The sequence below is a fragment of the Psammomys obesus genome, unplaced genomic scaffold, assembly GCF_907164565.1.
Source record: "Psammomys obesus unplaced genomic scaffold, mPsaObe1.curated_primary_1811, whole genome shotgun sequence".
NCBI classification, from domain to species: Eukaryota; Metazoa; Chordata; class Mammalia; order Rodentia; family Muridae; genus Psammomys; species Psammomys obesus.
In genome coordinates, this window is record NW_026596244.1 from 13,899,396 (window position 1) to 13,920,086 (window position 20,691).

The window sequence follows — 20,691 nt, forward strand, 5'->3', positions numbered from 1 at the left end:
GTGACCTCCTTTGACTGTGCTCTGCATTTTGCTTCTGTAGGTTCAGCTGATGCTCTACACGTACCTGTCCACTGACTTCATCGGTACAGTCAGCATATACAACACTATTCGGAGAGTCGGGACAGTGCTGCTCATCACGCACACGCTCAAGTACTACTACTGGGCAGTGAACCCGCAGGACCGCAGCGGCATCACCCCCAAGGGATTAGGTAGAGGCTGCTGACTGGATGCTGTGTGCACGTGGCAAACCAGGGTGCGAAGAGGCCAACGAGAGATGTTTCGTTTCACTTGATGCGTCTGAATGTTTGGTTTGCCCGTATGTCTGTGTGCCACAGGTGTGCCTAGTGCCTTCAGAGGCCAGAGGGGGTGTTAGACCCCTGGGAACTGGGGTAGGAGATTGTGAGCTGCCATGTTGGAAATGAAACCTGGGTGTTCTGGAAGAGCAGCCAGTGTTCACAAGCTCAGAGCCATTTCTCCAGCCCCTTCCTAGAGCAGAGCTCACTAGTTTGTCATCAGTGCTGTTGCCGACCTTGCGCTACTGTTGAAGGGATGTTACTCTTTTCAGTAAGCTGTGGCTAAGCACATACCATCGGGCTAGTTGTGACACGTCTCCGCGGAGAAGACACATGAATTGCTTAGTGGTGTCGGTGCTGAGATAACTGTAGTGAGTCACCGAAAGTGGAGCTTTGTGGAGATGGAAAGTTCTTGGAAGTGCAGGGCGTTTCTGTTCACAGTAGCGGTGAAGTAAAGCTTTGAGATTTCAGTGATTGTTTCCTTCATAATCAGGACAAGTGCGGCAAGGGTAACACTCTCCGAACACCGGAAAGTTCATGGAGGAGGCCAGAGTAAAACTCTAAGGTGTGCAGAGCCTCCTTCAAGTTGGCTTGTGTTGAAAGCGAGCTGACCGGCTGACGCAAAGTGGCGCTCAGGTGCAGCCGTGCGTGGCAGGTGTTGGGCACATCTGTCTGTCCCCATGACGAGCTCTGTGCAGCCGCTGTCGGGAGTCCCTGCCTCTGTGGTGGTGAGCAGCCGCTCCGCCTGCGCGCCCTGCTGCTGTGAAGAGCGTTGCCCTGGATCGGGCATGCTCAAGTCTCTCTGTTGTCAGAGGCTGGGCTTGATCCGGTGCCTGCATCTGTGGCAGCGATTGCACTGCTGGCCACACTCGGGGGTGCCTAACCTCCTCACTCGTAGTCTGAGGTGAACAAGGGCTCTGTCCATGAATAACATTTAAAGATGGTTTCTTCAGATTACCGGAGCCAGGATACTGTGTAATGCCACTGTTGTCACAGCTCTGACTGTTCAGTTGCTTACAAAAATAGGTTTTGTTCTTTTCTGCTACTTGATGTACCCTTCCAAGTAGTGCCTCATTCTCTGAGAATGCTGCATCCCCAGCTGAGAGAGCTGCAAGGACACACCCCGCACCAGTGTGCAGGCTGGCGAGCACTGGCACGTGCAGAAAGCCTGCCGGGGAGGTCACGTGCTGCAGGACTCTCAGTTCTGCTTGATGGCCCGTCTCATGCCCTGATCTTCATTTCCTAAGTACCTAGTGACTTGAGGGAGTCTCACAGGTCGGCTAGGGGAGCTGGACAGATTTAGTTCTCATCTGTTTAGCTTGATGTTTGTCTAGGAGTTATCATGTGGAACACATTTTACACAATTTTCTTCCTACTTTAATTGATCTGTTCAAGGTCGTGGTGGTCTTGTGCTTTGGTGGTCTGGGTGCTAGCTGTAAATAGTGATTACTGGGGGGAACTCAGGATTTATGAGGCAAACAGGTCCCTAACTTGAGGTCGTAGAACAATAGTTATTTGGTTTCAGAAGTTTTGTACTTCAGAATGAGATGCCTGAGACATGAAAATTGACTTAATGTGAGCCATGTGTGACCAAGGCCTTGCCCAAGTCCTGGAGATGTCAGAGGTAGTCAGCATAAAGTCTTTCTTCTTCTTTAGCAGCCTTGTGGGGTGATGCATGCTTTCTGTGAGAGCTTAAACCAGTAGAAAAAGTCCTTTCATAGCCAGTTCACAGAACGTTTTACTGCGCGGAGTTTAGATTTTCCTGTACGTTTTAATGTTTTGGTAAATTTCTGTTACCTTAGTAACAAGCCCTTTCAGAATAAAACGTAAGTACTATTATCAAGTACAAATTGACCCCACATGCTTGTTTGCAACATGCTGTGATCACGCCCGCTCCCCATGAGCCGATATCCTGTTCCTCTTCGTTCCTGCTGGCCCTGTTCTTCCCGCCTAGTCCTCGCCTACTTTCACGCCTCGTGTAGGTACGCAAGAGTCCCAAGGCCGTGTCATGTCCAGCACACGATAGAATCGGTTCTGTGCTTTTGGAGTACTGGGCATAGAGTTGCCTGTGAAAGTGAATGCTTGGTTTTCAACAGGCGTAAGGGAAAGTCTCTTTAGAAGATTCTCTTTAGCGTGTGTGTGTGTGTGTGTGTGTGTGTGTGTGTGTTGAGACAGGGTCTCACTATGTAGCCTTGGCTGGCCTAGAACTCAGTCTGTAGAGCAGGCTGGCCTCAAACCCCGAGATCTGTTTCTGACTGAGCGCTGGGTGCAAAGGTGTGTGGCAGTGTGCTCAGCAGTTTCTTTTAGAAAATGGGAAAGGTCTTGGAAAGGAAAGCTTTGTGTGGTAGTTAGCCTTGAGATCTTCAGAATACTAACTATGTATGTCTTTAAAGATGGACCGAGACCCAGTCAGAAAGAAATACTTTCTCTGCGAGCCTTCTTACTGATGTTCATTAAGCAGTTAGTGATGAAGGTAAGTTTGTTTCTTCCCCTGCCTCCTACTGCATGTCTTAGCTGACAACTTCACAGAAAATAGGTCTCCGCTTGTTTATTTTTTACAGTAAAAAAAAGACAGAACTTTGTTGAGAGATTTTTTTTTTCATACTGTTTCATTCTTGTTTCTCTTGGGTATACATAAATTACGTCAGAATTTGAGTTTGGCAGTTTTAATACATGTTATACAAATTTCCATGAGATTTCAAGGGCATTTGTCCTTTCATTTGGCAAATGTTTAAAACCCTCGTTTAACACTGGGTTCTGCTCTGGCCTGTGTGAGCAGCAGCCAACCAGGCTCCTAAACAAGGCTTTGTTTTCAGGGGTCCTTGACTGTGTACCAGACTTGAAGAAACAAATTTTGTGTACGTGTGCCACAGCCTTTATCCACCTTTAGAAATCATCACATTTTATGTCTTTATTATAAAAAAAATAAAATTTAGTAATTTTAAAAAGAACATTTTGCACATCCTTGCCATCATGTGGTTGTCACAGGACACTGAAATCTTACTCAGAAGGGAAATAGAATAGACAGAGGCAGTGGTTGCAGAGTGGGAACAAGACAGAAGAAGGAGCTCAGGGAGAAATAAAGTGAGCTCAGGCCTGGGGAGAGCAGGGGTGAGAGGCCAGAGGTCAGAGGCCTGCAGAGAAAATAGAAACAGTGGGCGGGGCATCTCTGTGACCAGCTGTAGACCTAAGTCAGAACAGGCCCCTGGGAGGACACCAGGGGGACTCTAGGAGAGACTCCTAGTAGCAGGGGCCATGAAGACTGGAGAGGACACCCTTTATCTAGACAAGACTCCTAGTGGACTGAGGAGATCATCAACCCACCCACAAAGGCCTCAGTCCAAAACATACCCTGCCTACAACCTCTGCGGGGACAAAGACAGAACAGATAGAGCAGAGGTGGAGGGAATGTCCAACCAATGCTGGGCCCAACCTTAGGGCCCACCCCGTGGGAGAGAGCCAACCCTGTCACTGTTAATGATACTCTCATAAGCTTGCAGACAGGAGCCTGTCAGAGAGGTCCTGAGAGGCTCCACCCAGCCACAGTTCAAAACAGATACTGAGACTCACAGCTAAACACTGGGCAAAGCACAGGGAGTCTGCTGGAAAGGGGCGGGGGTGGACCTAGAGGTGACAGAAGCTCCACAAGAACACCATCAGAGCCAGTCAGCCAGGGCCTGAGGGGCCTATGGAGTCTGAAGCGCCAACCAAGGACAATGCATGTCTAGACCTAGGGCCTCTACTTATAAGTATCCAGTGGGCAGCTCAGGCTTCATGTGGGCCACTGGTTAGGGAGTGGGGGTTCTCTCTGACATGGACTCTGTTGCCCGCTTTCTGAGCACTCCCCCTAACGGGACCACCCTACCAGGCCACAGGGGAGGCAGAGGAACTCAGACCTCATATGAACAGATGAGTGTCTGGGTAGGGAACTCCCCTCTTCAGAGGGATAGGGGAGAGGTGATGTGGGAGGGAGGATAGAGCTGGGAGAAGAGAAGGGAGGGGCCTATGATGGAGGAGTAAATGGAATTAATTAATAACAAAAATAAAAAATAAACAAGACATGGAAAAAAAATAGCATTTTGGTTTTATAAAATAGCAGTCTTTAGATTTTTTTTTTTTTTTGGGCCAGTATTTTATTGTTTTTTCTTTTTTAAGACAGAGTCTCGTATAGCCCAGGCTGCCCTTGGACTCATTGTGGAGTTTTAGCATGGTTTGCATTCCTGCTTCTCCTGCTTCCACCTCCTAGGTGCTAAGGTTGCTGGCTTGTGCAGTATTTCTTCACCATTTTATTCTTTGTTCTTTTTGCCAAACCCTCTTATCTGTCACATTAGGTTTGGCAAGAGACCTGCCTGCCCCTTGATTTCTGTGTAGTATTCAGGCTGTATGTCTTTTGTGCTTCTTCAAAATTTTACTTTAAATTTAGATTTTTGTGTTAGTTTTAGATTTATAACAGCTGGCAAACTCAACTAATCTATTTATGGTTTCTGATTTAAAAAATGAGTTTTATGTGTCATGCTAAGATATGTGTGTTATATTTCTGAAGGACTCTGGAGTAAAGGAAGATGAGCTACAGGCTATTCTTAATTACTTGCTGACTATGCATGAGGTAATACTTGATTTTCTGATTTGGGGATTTTTTTTAAAGCTGCATTAGGGATGTTTTGTTGAAAGTAAAAACATCAAGGAGCTTTTTACTACTTACATCCCTGTCATGAGAGTAAGTCTATTTAGTGCTAATGAATTCTCACTTTAATGGTTTTTATTACCACAGCTCTGTGAAGCATCGTGAAAGAGCTTAAGAAGTTGCTAAAGTTGGGTTTTATTTAGTGAAGAAAGTACACTAAAGCGTTTAGTTAGGCAGTAGTGTAACAGAGGAAAGTAGACTCGAAAATAGCTGAAAACGATTAGATTTGAGAGCTGTAACACATTCCTCTGGCAGATTTTTCCATGCTTAGATACTTTGTTTAAATAAGTCACATTTGTGATATGGTTAAAATTTTTTAGTTGAAAATTAAATGGGTTCAGCTTTTAACTAAACCATCCATCCATCCATCCATCCATCCATCCATCCATCCATCCATCCATCCATCCATCCGATGTGTGTATATGTTTTGCTGCAACGTATGATTCCTGTGTGTTCTGGTGTGTCCTGTGAAGACCAGAAGAGGGCATTAGATCCCTGGGCACTGGCTGCGAGCTGACCTGTGGTGGCAACAACAAGCAGCTCATTAAGTCAGATGCACAGCCGCCCTGTGTCTGCAGAGTATGCTGCTGTGATAGGAGGCCACAGAAGAGCCGTTTCAGCTCTCTGAGCAACAAAGTGCTGGCTATTTTATGGTATTTATACGTTGTTTTGTTTTCACTGATTAATGTGTTTACAACTCGGTAGGATGGTATATACTTTGAACTGTATATTTAAAATAGAGGTGTAAGTAAATATTTTACTTACAATTAAAATATCAAAGAATACCATTTGTTCAAAACTGGTAAATTGTAGATTTGCCTATTTACTTATTTAAAGTCAAAATTTATGTTGTTTTGGGAGTATTCACTATTCAAAGAGCTGATTTTTCCTCGTTGCACTCCTCATTTTCTAAAATCACTCTAGGATGACAATCTGATGGATGTCCTGCAGCTGCTTGTTGCACTGATGGCGGAGCACCCTGGCTCCATGATTCCCGCTTTTGGCCAGAGGAACGGGCTACGGTAGGAGTCAGCACACGCAGAATCCCAGTTAGAGTTAAAGCATTGCTGTGGAAGCACTGGCTTCTGAAATATGAGACATTATTTAATTCTAGGTTACAAAAAGTTTGTGGCAGAAAATAATTTAAATCAAGATTATTTTATGGTTTTTTGTGAATGACTCTTAAGTTCTCCTGTTAATCTGCTTTTTTGCATATGTTGTTAAATGCAGCAATTTACCTCTGGAGATGCTGTCTTTTTTTTTTTCTTACTTTTTAGACAAGAGAAGTTAGACTGTCTTAAGTTCACTGTGGTTCCTCTGCCCTTGTCTCTTGAGTGCTAGGATTGAAGGCGTGCAGGATCAGCTTGGCCTCATCTTAATTTTTAACTCGTCATAAAAATCAAGTTTTTGTCTTTGTAATAAGTATTTTGTAGAAAAGAATGCCATAGTAACTATCTGAATTTTACCTGATTGATCTATCAGGAGGCTGTATTGTGCTTTGAAGATTAAATCAATGTTTTGGAGAATTTATTGTAAAATTCATCCTTTTAGTTGTGGTTTTAAGTCTATTTTATTTTTGGAATTATTTCATTTATTTAATTAAAATTTTTATTTTATAATTGCTGTTTTTTGCTTATTTCATTACTTAAATATCTACTTGGCGTTTTCAAACTTGCATAAAATACATTTTACCACTGTCATCTTGCATTCTTGTCAGACTCCCCTTCTCCCACATTCACGTCTTCCTGCTCTGTTTCTAATGTGCTGGGCCATCCGTGTGACCATAGGTGTGGACGTGTGCGTAGGTTTTGGTTGGTTTCACACATGGCTGCACCCTAAAGACGGCGACTGCCTGTCTCCCAGAACTTCTTAGCCAGTCGTTTAGCAGGGAGAGCTGGGTCCCCACAGCTCCCCACCCATCGCGGCTTGTTGGCAGGGTCTTTGGGAGCGTAAGCAAAGCTGCTGGGCGGGTTCCAGATGACAGTAACTGCCTCAGACCGAGGAGATGGCATTTATAGCCCTTCCCTGTCTTCCAACTCTTTCCTTTTTCTAGCGTCTTCTGGAACGTTCCTTGAAGGCTGGAATGTGTGGTGTTTATATTCTCAGCATCTTCAGCAGCCACGAGTCTCACATTCCCAGCCCCACTGCCCAGGGCCCTTGTCTTTGGGGGTAGCATAGGCATTTAAAGGCCGGGTGACACTGGGCCAGTTTGCCCCTACAACAGCGTGTTCCCCACGGGGGCCTGACTTCCTAGCCGTAGACCTCTAGTTAGCTGACAGTACTTGCTTTGGCTTTCTCCTACAGAGCCCAAACTTCGTGGAGATCCTCCTCCCTCAGTCTCCCTCAGTCTCACCACACCTAATAATCACTTTTAAAACCGAAAATGAACTATTTTGTCTTTGTGATGATCACACGTTACTGGTCCATTCCATTCCTTTGTTTTTCATGGTGATAATGATTACTCATAAATTTATCTCTGTGCTGGCTTTAAACAGTGTTTAAGCCAGGTTTTTATAGTAAGTTTAGCATATGTGCATATGCCTTGAGAAATCATTTGGGTATTTTGGAAATTTTGGTTAATTCTGATTTGTTTTCACAAAAAGGATCTATAGGCTGACATAAATGAGTTGTCCATGTTAGAAATCTATATTAAATTTACATATGTTTTTTTTTTTGGAATAAGTTTGTAATGATATTAAGCTTGAAAATTATATTTAGATTAGTTATTTTTCTTAATTTCTTTTTATTTAGTGTTATCTATAAACTTTTGGCATCAAAAAGTGAAGGAATCAGAGTACAAGCACTCAAGGCACTGGGCTATTTCTTAAAACATCTGGCCCCAAAGTGAGTATGATGAAATCTATAATCAACTGTTGGACCCTATTTATTTAAAGCTTTGGAGTAATGTTTCTGTTCTGTGGTTCCTTTAATTACTTTTTTTTGTTGTTCTGCCGTTTCTTAATTTTTATTCATAGGTTGCCTTATGAATTCAATGCCTTTATTGCACATTCTAAAGATACAACTGGACAGGAGTATTTAGGTTCTTACATGAAAATTACCTAAATGATTTGTGTATTGGGTTTTCATGAAAATGAGTGTGCGTGCACCGAAGGCTCCATGTTGGTGAACTGGATCACCTTGTATCATCTGTGTCGTTGGCCTTGATAGAGTGACCCTGGTCTGACAGCCAGCATGTTTTTCTGTCTGGTGTCATGCTGCGGTTTATTACAGAACTGGATGTTTCGGAGGTGGTACAAACAGGCGGTGGTGATGTGCAGTCTTCTGACCCAGCTGCTGCCTGCACATAAGTTCATCACGTCACAGCCATGCTAGTATTTGCATAGCTGACTGTTTCCATGGCATAAAGGCAATGCTGAAATGTGACAGACACCACATGGCCCACACGACCTTAAATATTTATTATATAGAAAAAGCTTGCTGACCCCAGGGTAAAATTAAAGTATGTGATTTCCAGTTTTAAAGTTTATGCCTGGAATGCTAATTTTAGTGTACATATTTCTAGTGTTCAGTTTCTTAAATTATGTGCATTTCTTTTTTTTCGTCTACATGGTGATTCTGAGGCATTTGTGTTCCCGAGATGCTTGTCATAGTAGGGCATAGGCCAGAGCTGGCAGATGGCAGCAACAGGTAACCGCGCTGAAGAATTCAGTGCAAGTTTTTGCTCTGCTGGATCGGAGCCCATCTTTTTATACTGTGGTTAGCACTGAAAAATGTTGTGAGAGTAACTGAGTTGAAATTTACAATCAGAAAAACAAAAGTGTTTCCTTTATCTAGTTGTGAACGCCCAAACTCTGTGTTTGGTGACTGCTTTCACGTTCTTTTAGGAGAAAAGCTGAAGTCATGCTTGGGCATGGGTTGTTTTCCTTGCTGGCTGAGAGGCTCACGCTTCAGACAAATCTAATCACCATGACCACATATAATGTTCTGTTTGAGGTAAGGATGGAGCTTGAATTTGCTCAGAAATTATTGTGAAGGCATCTGTAGAATTGTCAATATTTAAATAAACGAAGTGAGATCATTTACTTCTCTTGCACACTTTTCAATTATTTAAAGGTAATGTGGCTGCATTTCTGAGTTCATTATTTATGAATTACTAAGTAATCTAGTTATCTTTATTTTGTGTTTGTTCCATTGTGTTGACTATTTGGTATTTCATTTTGTAATGAAATAAAAATAGCACTGCAGTGTTAAAGGTATTTAGTGTCTAACAAACTTAGCATGGAAAATAAGTTTTATTTTCAAGATGGCATCTCAGGCTGCAGCTTCGGCTGTCCTGGAACGTAGCTCTGTAGCCAAGGCCGGCTGTAGAGTGTTGGCTGTTCTCCCGCCTCAGGCTCCCTAGAGGAATGGGAGATTGAAGGTGTGGGTGTGCAGCAGCAGCCACAGTAGCCTTAGTGCTCACTGAGCCTTGCCTGGGCTGCTCTCCCAGCACCGTGCTAACGGGCCTGTTGTTCACCTTTGCAGATTCTCATAGAGCAGATCTGTACTCAGGTGATACACAAACAGCATCCAGACCCCGACTCCACAGTGAAAATACAAAACCCGCGTATGTATTTGACCTACTTCACTTCTGCTTTACAGAGAAAGTCTCAATGAAAAACCAAAAGTTAGTTATTGAAAGAAGTAAAATATTTTCTCAAGGAATGAATCAAAGGTTTTATTTATGTTTTTATTGAATGTTATTGTTACCTGGCTCATGTGATGGTTTAAAATTGTATTTATATGATCTTGGCTTAGTTTTTTTCCCTTTTTTTTTTTTAAGAAAAGTTTTATTATGTTATTCAGTGTTGTTAGGGAAAATTACATAAACAATGGGGGGCAGTTTTTATTTTAAAGTTTAAATTATTGCCTTTATAGAAATGCCAGATTTGATATAGGAACACAGTTTTATTTAACTTGGAGTTCTTACGTACTCGGCAAGTTCCTTTCTCATCCAATTTTTAAGGCCGTGTCATCAGCGTGACTAGTGAGAGGACTTGTTAGCACTTTAATTATGTTTCCTATGGGAGGACGTCTAGCCTCTAGTTAGTGACCTTCTGTATAGAGTGCGCTACATAATATCCTCTTTTAAAAAACCTTTTTTATGAGACAAGGTTTCTCTGTGTAGCCCTGGCTGTCCTAGACCAGGCTGGCTTCAAACTCAGAGACCCACCTGCCTCTGCCTCCCCCAGTGCTGGGATTAAAGGCGAGTGCCACCACCTGAACTATCAGATCAATTTTAAAAGCATGAAACTGGAAAGGTCAATTTCTTCTGCTTTCCAAGACATATGATGTGATTTATTATTCAGAGTAAAAAAAGGAAAAATTGAAATATAAGAATTTTAGGGTATTTTATCAGCTTAGAACATACTGTTTTAACTTAGTAGCTGAGACTGGATAATTCAAAAGAATAGAATTTACTTTTTAAACATTTATATGCTCAGAAGTCCAAGGTAAAGGTCTGGTGAGGGTTGTTGCTTCGCCCACTAAGGAAGACAGAACAAGATGGAAAGCTGCCCTGGAGCCCTCATTGGCAAGCCCTCAAGGCTGGCTTACTTTCTAAAGATCCCACCCTTAGCTTTTTCATGTGGGTGCCACTTGCATTTTGGAGAGGATCCACAAACCATAGTGTTTGACCTTTTAATCCTAAGCCTCTGGCTGCTGGAATGCAGGCAGTATAAAGTGGTTCTAGATACAGGTCCTCCAGGGCCTGGAAACCTGGCTCAGTGGTTAAGGGCATGGAGGGCCCAATGTGAAGACAATAAGTAGTGGCTACATTCTGCCGAGGGGTCACTACGGCACTGTTGAATGCCTTCACTTCCTTAGAGCTTTAATAATGTGCTTCATAGGGGAAAAGCTGTGTGTATACTGTGAGTTTTGTTGCAGAGTGAGAATTTATTTTTTCTCCTTAAGATTTTGAATATAGTGGGAATTTTCATTTGTTTTTAAGACCAACTTTCCTCTTTGGCAGGGACATGTTGTTTACTTAATTTAAACGTATTGCTTGAACTGTATAAAATGTGGCTGGGTGTAATGGTGGAGCACTTGCCTCATCACGTCAAGCCCATTTGTCGGGAGGGAGAGGCAGTCAGCACTATCATTGTCGTTGATGAGTTCTGTTTAACAAACCTGAGTTCCTTTCTATAAATTTATAGGTTCTTTAAAGTAAGTTGTAAGTTTGCACATTTCCCCAATTGTTGAAAAATGTTTTAGTACACATAAAGCTATCTCAGGAAATGTTTAATCTAGCTCCAGGAATGTTTGTGTTGTTGATTTTTACTTATTCATGAACTGTCTTACAGAGATACTAAAAGTAATTGCGACCCTACTTCGAAATTCTCCCCAGTGCCCAGAGAGCATGGAGGTTCGCCGCACCTTTCTCTCTGACATGATTAAGCTGTTTAATAACAGCAGGGAGAACAGGAGGTAAGTTGGAGTAGAAAGCTTGTTTACAGTGTTCATGCTTGCTTTTCGTGATCCAGTTTGTCTTAGGAAATTCCTTTTGTAGGTGTGTGTAAGTAACACACAGAATTTTTCTTAGCATATTGTTAAACTGTTTTGGAAGTACTATAGATAACTATGGTTTGGGTCTACCTCCCTACCCTACCTTGAGGCAGGATTTTTCTGTGTAGCCCTGTCTGCCTTGGAACTCACTTTGCAGACCAGGCTGGCCTCCCAACTCAGAGATCCACCTGCTTCTGCCTCTTGAGTGCTGGGATTAAAAGTATGCTCTACTATGCCTGGTCTGGTTTCCTTCCTTCCTCTCTTCCTTCCTTCCTTCCTTCCTTCCTTCCTTCCTTCCTTCCTTCCTTCCTTCCTTCCCCTACCCCCCCCCCTTTCTTCCCTTTTTTTTTTTTTTTTTTATAGACCTTTATGCTTTAGAAATCTCTGGTGATTTTCTCTTTTTTTAGTAATTCAATACTTTTTTATATATGATTTTAGGAGCTTGCTACAGTGCTCTGTGTGGCAAGAATGGATGCTTTCTCTCTGCTACTTTAATCCTAAGACTTCAGATGAGCAAAAGATAACAGAAATGGTATATGCCATATTCAGAATCCTGCTGTACCATGCAGTCAAATATGAGTGGGGTGGCTGGAGAGTGTGGGTTGACACCTTATCCATCACACATTCAAAGGTAAGTGCTTTATAAAAGTATTTGTTGTTTTAAGTACCTACAATTTTGAATTTTACTCAAGTAAAATATTAATATGCTTGAAATGAAGAAAAAAACAAGTTATATTCTGGAAATACGGTGAAGTTAAAAGCAAATAAGGCATTAATAAAAATATTTTTAACTTATTTAGGTCTGAAATAATTATTTCCAAGTGTCAGCATTATGTGTGTTTAAACTAAGTAAAATCGAACACCATGTCATAAAATACAGAAATTTATATTTTCGTGTGTGCACCGCTCAGCTATTTTCTGACTTTTTACTCTTAGGAAGTTTTGAACACAAGGTGGCGCCCCATCTTCAAAGATGGGAGTTGTGGGTTTTGTTTTGTTTTTCTCTTGTAAATATTATAAAGTTGAGTGATAAGGAATGTTCTGGCTTATGTTTGCACTTGGCTAAGGTCAGAGTCAAGTAAAACATTTGTTTCAAAGAATATACTCACCTCTTTTTCTGTCTTTAACACAGCAATTGATGTAACCCAGGGTGGCATGAACTTACACTATTTAGTCAGGAGTGATCTGGAAGTTTCTATCTCCCTGCCTCTACCTCCTAAGTGCCGAGTGGGAAGCCATGTCACCTCTCCCAACCTGCACTTTGCTGCTTAGGTTTAAAAAATTATAATGGAATATTCTAGACACTGAAGGACAAAGGGCAGTGTGCCAAATACTTAGCATTTATGAAATTAAATGCCCCTTCTCAAAATGTTTTGTTTCTATTCTTCAGTCTGTCTCCTACCCTTCCTTTCCACTGAAGTGATTTGATGTTATTACTTGCGTCTCTTCTTTATGCTTTTACCGAAGTGTATGCTTTATATGATCTTTCAGTTCTTGTTTGCTCAGTCCTCGGTCTTGACCGGTGCCGTGAATGTGCTGGGCAAGGTGTCTGTCCTTAGCTCTTTTTTCTGTTAACTTAGGGTTAGTGCTAGTGTGTTAAATGGGTTTTGTAGTAGCATGGTAAACAGATCATTTGCACACTGTTGTTTGGTTGCGTGCATATTTACTCCTGGAGCTGTGTTCGCTTCTCAGTTGTGCTGTCGTCCACCCTTCAGCTTTATCCTTGTGTCCGTTGATGAGCAAGTTGTGTGTCTTGGAGTCTGTGTAAATTCTTAGAATTGTCATGTGCAGGACTTTGTAAGAAATGTAATCCCCTGCACCTAGCGCACGCATTTATACTCTTACCAACATCTCCCTTGTAAGTTCTCACTGCTTCGCGTCTCCCCATCACTTTGTGTGGAATTTCAGGTATTTGCCAAAGTTAAACTTTTAATTGAACTATCGCCAGAATCCAGATCTTTGTGTTCCTGCTGTAGGGTTCTGTACGTCTTTAATCCTAGCCACCCTAACCCACATTCGGTGACCAGAGCCCATGTCAGGTGGCTTCCCTGCTTGGACCTCCAGCACCAGGGCTCTCCGATAGCTCTGACCTCTGTAGGCATCTGAATTCACATGCACACACACTCATACACATAATTAAAATAATAAAAAGTAAACCTTAAGAAAATCTAGAGTCTGGAGAGATGGCTCAGAGCTTAAGAGCACTGTCTGTTCTTTCAAAGGTTCTGAGGTCAATTCCCAGCCACCACATGGCGGCTCACGACCACCTATAATGAGATCTGATGCCCTCTTCTGGTTCTCAAGCACACACGCGGGCAGGATACTGTATAATTAATAAATAATACATAAATATATCTTTAAAAAAAGAAAATATTGGGAAATAAAAATATGAAATGCCTTTGTTCTGTGCACTAAATTTTTGATGCTGATCAGTTTAGTCCAAAGCACTGTTTAGCTAACCATGACCCAAGGACAAAATCCTGCCTGACGTATTGTTATAAGTGAAAAGTTTTGGAACGTATCACTCCCGTCCATATCATCATTAACATGTGGCTATTTCGCACTACGAGGATAAATTTGGTATTCCTTACACGTGCTTCATTATCCTCAGCGCCCTGGCCATCCAGACCGTGAACCTGTCTGGTCACAGTGTCTCTTCCCTACTTTTTTTGTTTGTGCTGTGAGGACTAACTAACTGGTTTGCCTCTGTTGTAGTGGGCTGCTTCAGTCTGGGTTGATTTCCTGTTAGTAGGTTTTCACCCTTTAGAGAGAGATGATGAGAAAAATTGATTTGCATTTGAGCCTCATATACATTTGGATTAGATTTCAGAGTTATTTGGTAAGGTTGCAGGTTAGGAAAGTGCCAAAGAAGAAGCAGATTTTTTTTTTCATGTTTTCTGAGTGTATATGAGTTTGCCTTAGATAGGCTAGTTAGAGAGATGTTGAAGGGTTGCCAGAAGACTTTGGGAGTCTATGAGATCTTTTCAGGGTATCTGTGAAGTTCTTCTATGCAGCTGTGTTACTCTGTGTGAACTCACAGCATGTCGGTTTTTTGTTCCTGTCTGTCTCAGTCCTGCCAGCGTGGGTCTCCTCAGCTCATATGTGGCTGGAGAGAGCCTGGACACTTAGTACCTGCATGGGTACCTGCTTGGCTTTCTGCCTCTCCCTCGTTTCTCTCAGGTAGTCCCACCACCGTGCCTCTGTTTCTTTTCCCTTCAGCATCTCCCCTCAGGTTGCACCTTGGCCTTCTGCTTTCTGTGGGCAGCCAGTGCTCTTCACTCTGCTCCTCCCTTAGTGAGGTTGTGTCTCTTTCGTCTCCACTCCTCTCCCCCAGCTCTCGTTTGGTGGGTTTGGTCTCTTCAGCATTCCCAGTCGTTCTGACCCAGGTCTGTTTGTGGTTATCTACTCTTTTCCTTCCATTATTTTTTCTTCTCTTTCCTTTATACTTCCTACATGTGTTAAACTTTTTTGTTCCTTTTTGCTTCTTTTACTTGAATATTTTCTAGAAATTATGAAAGTTGGAAGAAGATTCCAAAACAGATATTATCCTAGAAGGTTTTTTTTTCTGATGGAAGATACCATACATGCAGAAAGGGCTGGATACAAGGTTCAGGGTTGCACATACCACAGAAGAGACACACAGTGGAAGGAGTGGCAGCTTCCACTGGAGGCCGTGGAGAGGTCTGGGGCACAGGTGACACTGAGCATAGTCTGAAGGAGTAAGTCAGATTCATGTAGATAGACATTGGGTGACTTTCTGAGAGAAAGCAGAGGAAGCAAAGACATAGAGAGCATCATTTAGGAAAGAGCAGTAGTGAGATGTGCGTGGAGTGTGTGACTTGTGTGAAGAAGACGCTGTGTGTGGTGTGGCAGTGTGGGCCAGCACTAACCATGTGTGTCCCTGGAAGCCTCTTCTCTTGCGTTTTATCAGTCGCTATTACCATTTCTTCACATTGTCCATGGTCTGTGCTTGATGCTGGATCAGTAGATTTGTTGTAGGAAGGGGAAGGAGGAGGTTCATTATCGTCTGTTCACTGTGCCTGAGTAAGCACCTGCTTGATCAGGAAGGCCGGCAGCGGGCGACGAGAGCACCGGTGCTGTGGCTGTGCCCTGTGTGCTGGTGGGGCACCTCTTCAGAGTGATTTAGGATGCATATTTTATCACAGTTTTCTTTGTCCAGCCTCAGAATCTTATTCTTGTGGTGGGCGAATTCTGGAAGGGTTTATTAGCTCTAGAGATCAAATGCCCTGTGCTTACAATGCAAGTTTCCTACTCCTAAGCTACCCCACAGGCTGCCGATCTGTGCTCTAAAATTAGCTCCTTGTTCTCTGTGCTGGTGTACACCTGTAATCCCAGGTATTTGCAAAGATGGCAGAGGATAGGCTTTTGTTCAAGACCAGCCTGGGAACATAGAGACTCAATTCCACATACACACACACACACATAGACACAGGCAGACAGATGATGTACACACACGTGCACATATACATACTTGTACACATGTACATATATATACACATATATAAAAAGCTGTTTTGCACAAAAGACGATTGAATACTCCTCTGTGTATACAGGAAACACTTGTTACTTTAATGGAATTCTTACCTGCCTACCTTTACATTAAGCTGATAATGTAGTAGGATATGTTTTACTCCTTCAGTGGAGTGTGTGGAGATGTGGAGTGTCTAAAGAGACAAAATGACCTCAGGATGATCTCTTAGTAGATTTTAGTTATAAAAAAATCTGTTTACATTTTTTGTGAGTTTAAATATGGTGCAGAGAATGTTAAAGGGAGGAATAGAGTACTTGCAAGCAATAGGTTTTTTTAAAGACAGATTATATAGATTATATAGAATAAATACAGAGTGGTCAGAGAGAAGAGGCAGCCATTGTTTAGTTTATATTTTTCTTTACCTCAGTGCCTTTTGATTTGAAACAGATCTTAAAACTACTTTGCAAAGAAAATCTTTCCTTTAAGGAGAGGCCTGTGCCTACTTTCTGATAAGAGCCAGTCTTGCCTTCTCTTTAAAGGAAATGCTGACTGAAGTAATTGTGCAGTGTTTTTGTTACTATATTTTTAAATTGGAGTAAAGCTAGATTTGCCACATTTTTGCCATGATGATATATTTTTAAAAAAGTGCTAAATGAAATTGTGAGAGGCAAAGAAAAGTTTGTTTCAGGTTGGCTCTTGTAATTTCAACTTTTAAGTTTAGTTTTCCACACATATATTTTCATTTTCTTTATGGGGATTCTCGCCATTGATTAAAAATTAAAAAGTATTTCTTCTGCATAAAATTTATACAAAATAACTTCATTAAATACTGCTTCATTCTTTCTTCTGGACTTTGAAATGTTAACAGTTATTTTCAAAGGGACAGCTTGTGTTCTGATGCTGTTTACATGAATGTCTAATAGAGTTGGGGATGGTGGGAGTTATTTAGCTAAGGATATGAACAATTTGTAGGTTGCTAAAAATGCTGGTGAAGTTCTTGTAGCCAAATTTTGTCTCTGTAAAAGTATCTGTTTAAAAGCATCTTGAGTACTTCCTTGCACGTGGTGTTATAAGTGTGTTTGGGTGTGTAATACATCATGCCGCTCACCCTGTGCTTTCTGCAGTTCTTTCCAGCCGCAGCGTCACATTTATATCCAGCTCTTGATGAGGAGCCGTGTGTAAACGACTAAGCTGCAGAGTCGCAGCTTTGGCTTTTGCAGTTGCACCAGGATACATGCAGCTGCGAGAAAAAGCCAGAGAAACTCTATTGCCATTTTATCGTTCAGTTTGATAGATTTCCTGCCACCGCTGTAGCAGGGAAGCTGTTTGTCATTGTGTGCTGTCCCCAACAGAGGAACTAGGCTTGAGAAGCAGTAATAGGCTGCTAGCAGCTGCACGGGGCTGCTCCTGCAGACTGAAGGTTTCGGCTGTGTGCCCAGCAATCTGTGTAATTTTACTGTTGTCTGTGTTTTCATCTTTAAAAAGTTTCCTCCTTTAGAAAAGGGTGACATCTAATAATGTTTTCATTTGGTATGCTGAAATGCTTCTACTCTTTAATTACACTTTAAATTAAATTATTCCAGATTATTGTGAGAATGACCCAAAACCTTTTCTCTTAAATAGAGCTTCATTTGACAAGACAGTGTAATTTCTTTAGATCTGTGTTGCCAAAAGACAAAATAATGAGCAAGTAAAAATTAATTACATTTGAATGGAAAATGTAGTGTGATTCAGATTGTGCTCAACTGATGAATTGAGTAAAAAATACTTAAAGATCTCAAATTATTAGAATATTTTCCTCTTCACAGTCTGAGTTGCTTGATTGTTCACTTCAGTCACGTCATAGACAAAGGAGTCGGGGATGAGATGAAGAGCCACTGAGAAGGCTCGGTCGGTGAGGGTGTACACCACCTGGCCTGAGGGCCTGAGAGCCGAGCTCTACACGTGCGGTGAGCATGTGCACATGTGTGCTCGTGCATACATGAAATGGAATTAAAAAAACAAATGTCATTGGCTACGAATGTTACGTTTCACAGATTATTTTTATTTTAGGCTTGATTGGTGAAGTATTCTTATCTTTAAAATTTTTAATAAAATTAGTTTTGTTGCCTTTTAAAATTTAAAAATTACAGGAAAATTAGAATCTACTCTAAATGTATGTACATAAACCCCAAGCTACGCAATATCCAACTCTGTATCTGACTTAATATTAGTATTTCAGTCAGACCTTGAGGCCCTCTGATCCAAGTGTGCAGATGTACACACACGTACTTATTTCCGCAGGAAAATGTGCTTCTCTCTCTGAATTCTACATGGTAAGGGGTCTGCTTCCACTTACCATGATGGCCATTTGCACTTTAGTGCCGTATATGACTTGGCGGGTGTCGTGTGTGGACACTGCCGTCCTCGGAGCGAGCGCTTGTGTCGTGAACACGTCTACTTTCCTATTTTCTGCCGTTCTCCAGCATTTTATTCGGAAGAAGTGTTGGAAGTGATCACTAGAACGGTCCAGAAGAGGAAACCCCTAAGCCACTGTTAGTGTACATTTCAGTGGGTCGCATAGCGCTCCACGCTCTGGTTCCTCAGTGACCCGACCACGTGTGTGCACGGTCTTCATTTCTCTTTTCATAGGGTTTGTTTCTGCAAAGTCCCAGAGAGAGTTCTCTACTTTAGAATGTTTCATCATGCACTTTGAAATGTTTTAGTACTTACACCAAACTGCTCTCTAAAAGTTTCGGTGATTTATATTCCAGGTTTGCGTGTAAGCCTGTGTTTAGGTTTTCCAAGAAAATAGAACTGATCACATGACATCAGGCATGCCCAGGGTGCTGTGGTCACTCTTGTGCCTCTCTTGGCCCCTTTCCTTCTGTTCGCTTGCATTATCCAACTTTGATGTGGTAATTTTTGTTTTATTTTATATTTTATTTTGTTATGTTTTGTTGTTATCTCTTAGAAGCCTGTTCTTTTCTAATGAGAGACACGTCCAGAAGGGAAGGGAGAAAGAGCTGAGGGAGATCAAACTGTAATCAAGGTAGATTATATGAAAAATAATCTTATTTATTCTTTTAGTTTTTCAGAGACAGGGTTTTCCTGTGTAGCCTGGCTGTCCTGGAACTCCCACTGTAGACCAGGCTGGCCTCGAACTCACAGAGACCCATCTGCCTCTGTTTCCCCGAATGCTGGGATTACAGGTGTGCACTACCACAGCCCAGCAAAAATCTTATTTTTATAAAAGGGGAATGAAGAAAATAAAATTGATGGTGATTACCTTTTATTATGGTAGAAAAGAGCATTAGCTCATTTATTCTATGCTGCAGCTGTCGCTTGAGGGCGGAGCGGGTTTGTGAGCACCAGGTGAACTCTCACTCTCGGAGCTGTGTCCCTTGCCTTTATGTTTTTAGTGACGGGGTTTTCCTGTGTAGTGTAGGCAGACTTCTTTCTTTTAATTGAAGGTAATTTTTCCCATAGTATACTATGGTCACGGTTTCCTGTCTCTCACGCCCTCCCAGATCATCTCCACTTGCCACAAGCCCAACTCCACACCTTCCTTTTCTCTCTCTAGAGGACAAACAGGCAAATAAAAACAATGAAACTAGACCAAATAAAACAAACAAAGCAAGACGAAGGAAAAGCAGAGAAACACAGGCCCCCCCCCAACATCACATCATCAGAAACCTAATACACAAACAAAAGACCTACAAGGTGAAAAAGGGCCAAACAAAACAAAACGAGACAAATGTTTTGTCTTCAGAACGGTCATCTGCTACGGGGCGTGGAGCCCACCCCACTGTGCTCTGTGTTCTCAGTCCCCGTTGATCAAGCGGCTCTTCCTTGTGAGGGTTTGTCAGCGGGAGCTTGCTTCTGAGTTGGAGATACGGGCTCGCGCCCACTTGTTCTCAGCACTGGGAGCCAGGCAGAGCCTTGCAGGCTTTGTGCATGCTGCCAACATTCCTGTGAGTTCACTGGTGTGCCAGCACCGCTGTGCCTCCGGCGCGCAGGGCGCCACTGTGGATCGTTGGCTGTGGAGCTGGGTTGGTGGCTACCTTTCTCCTCTGGCGGTGTGCACAGTACATTCTGGCACCTTCGGCACTGGGCATGAAGGCTGAAGGCTGTGGGTAGGCACCCGTTTGCTTCCCCACACTTCCTCGAGTGCTCCGTGCTCAGCAGGGCCTACTGTCAGTTTGTAAAGAGCAACGGGTAGCCTTGGCAGTAGCCTGAGCTGTTTGGAGTTTCATGGGTCTTCTCTGCCAACTACCCAGTTAGCTGTAACTCCCTCTCAGCACTGGAGAGTTCATTTGTGACAAGGGAAGCCTGGTTGGGGCTTTGACTCTCCTACTCTTACACTTAGCTTAAGAGCAACTGTATTATCTTGGTCGTCTAGATAAAATTAGGCACATCATGACAAAACAGTGCAGTGGGCAGACTGTGACAGCGCAAATCCCTAACCCCAGCACTGGTGAGGTGAATGGAGTTCACAGTGTAAGCCCATGAGGCCCCTCCCCTCACAGACCTTCAAGGCCCCCAGGAGAGCTTTCCTTCATGTATGTATTTTAAGTGTCTGCTGTTGGTTTCGTACACCCTTCAGATGGTAAGGCAGGCTTTGTGTAAGCGATACAACTAGGAGGGGAAAGGTCGCCTAGCAGTCAGTCAGGAGCCAAGAGATTGACTGGAGGGAAGAACTGGGAGGGGCTGCCTCAGCTTGGGTGAGAAGCATCAGA

At 42.6% G+C, this 20,691-nt stretch overlaps 1 protein-coding gene across 1 annotated transcript in view; it reads left to right on the forward strand.

Moving 5' to 3' along the window:
* The window catches only part of Lrba (LPS responsive beige-like anchor protein), a 429,351-nt gene that overhangs the window by 71,852 nt on the left and 336,808 nt on the right, over positions 1–20,691 (forward strand). Inside the window, exons 13-21 of the mRNA XM_055596564.1 lie at positions 41–209; positions 2,687–2,766; positions 4,837–4,899; positions 5,902–5,999; positions 7,729–7,821; positions 8,823–8,931; positions 9,463–9,544; positions 11,280–11,403; positions 11,920–12,112. Coding sequence (XP_055452539.1) covers positions 41–209; positions 2,687–2,766; positions 4,837–4,899; positions 5,902–5,999; positions 7,729–7,821; positions 8,823–8,931; positions 9,463–9,544; positions 11,280–11,403; positions 11,920–12,112 — 1,011 coding nt within the window. The remainder of the gene's footprint in view (positions 1–40; positions 210–2,686; positions 2,767–4,836; positions 4,900–5,901; positions 6,000–7,728; positions 7,822–8,822; positions 8,932–9,462; positions 9,545–11,279; positions 11,404–11,919; positions 12,113–20,691) is intronic.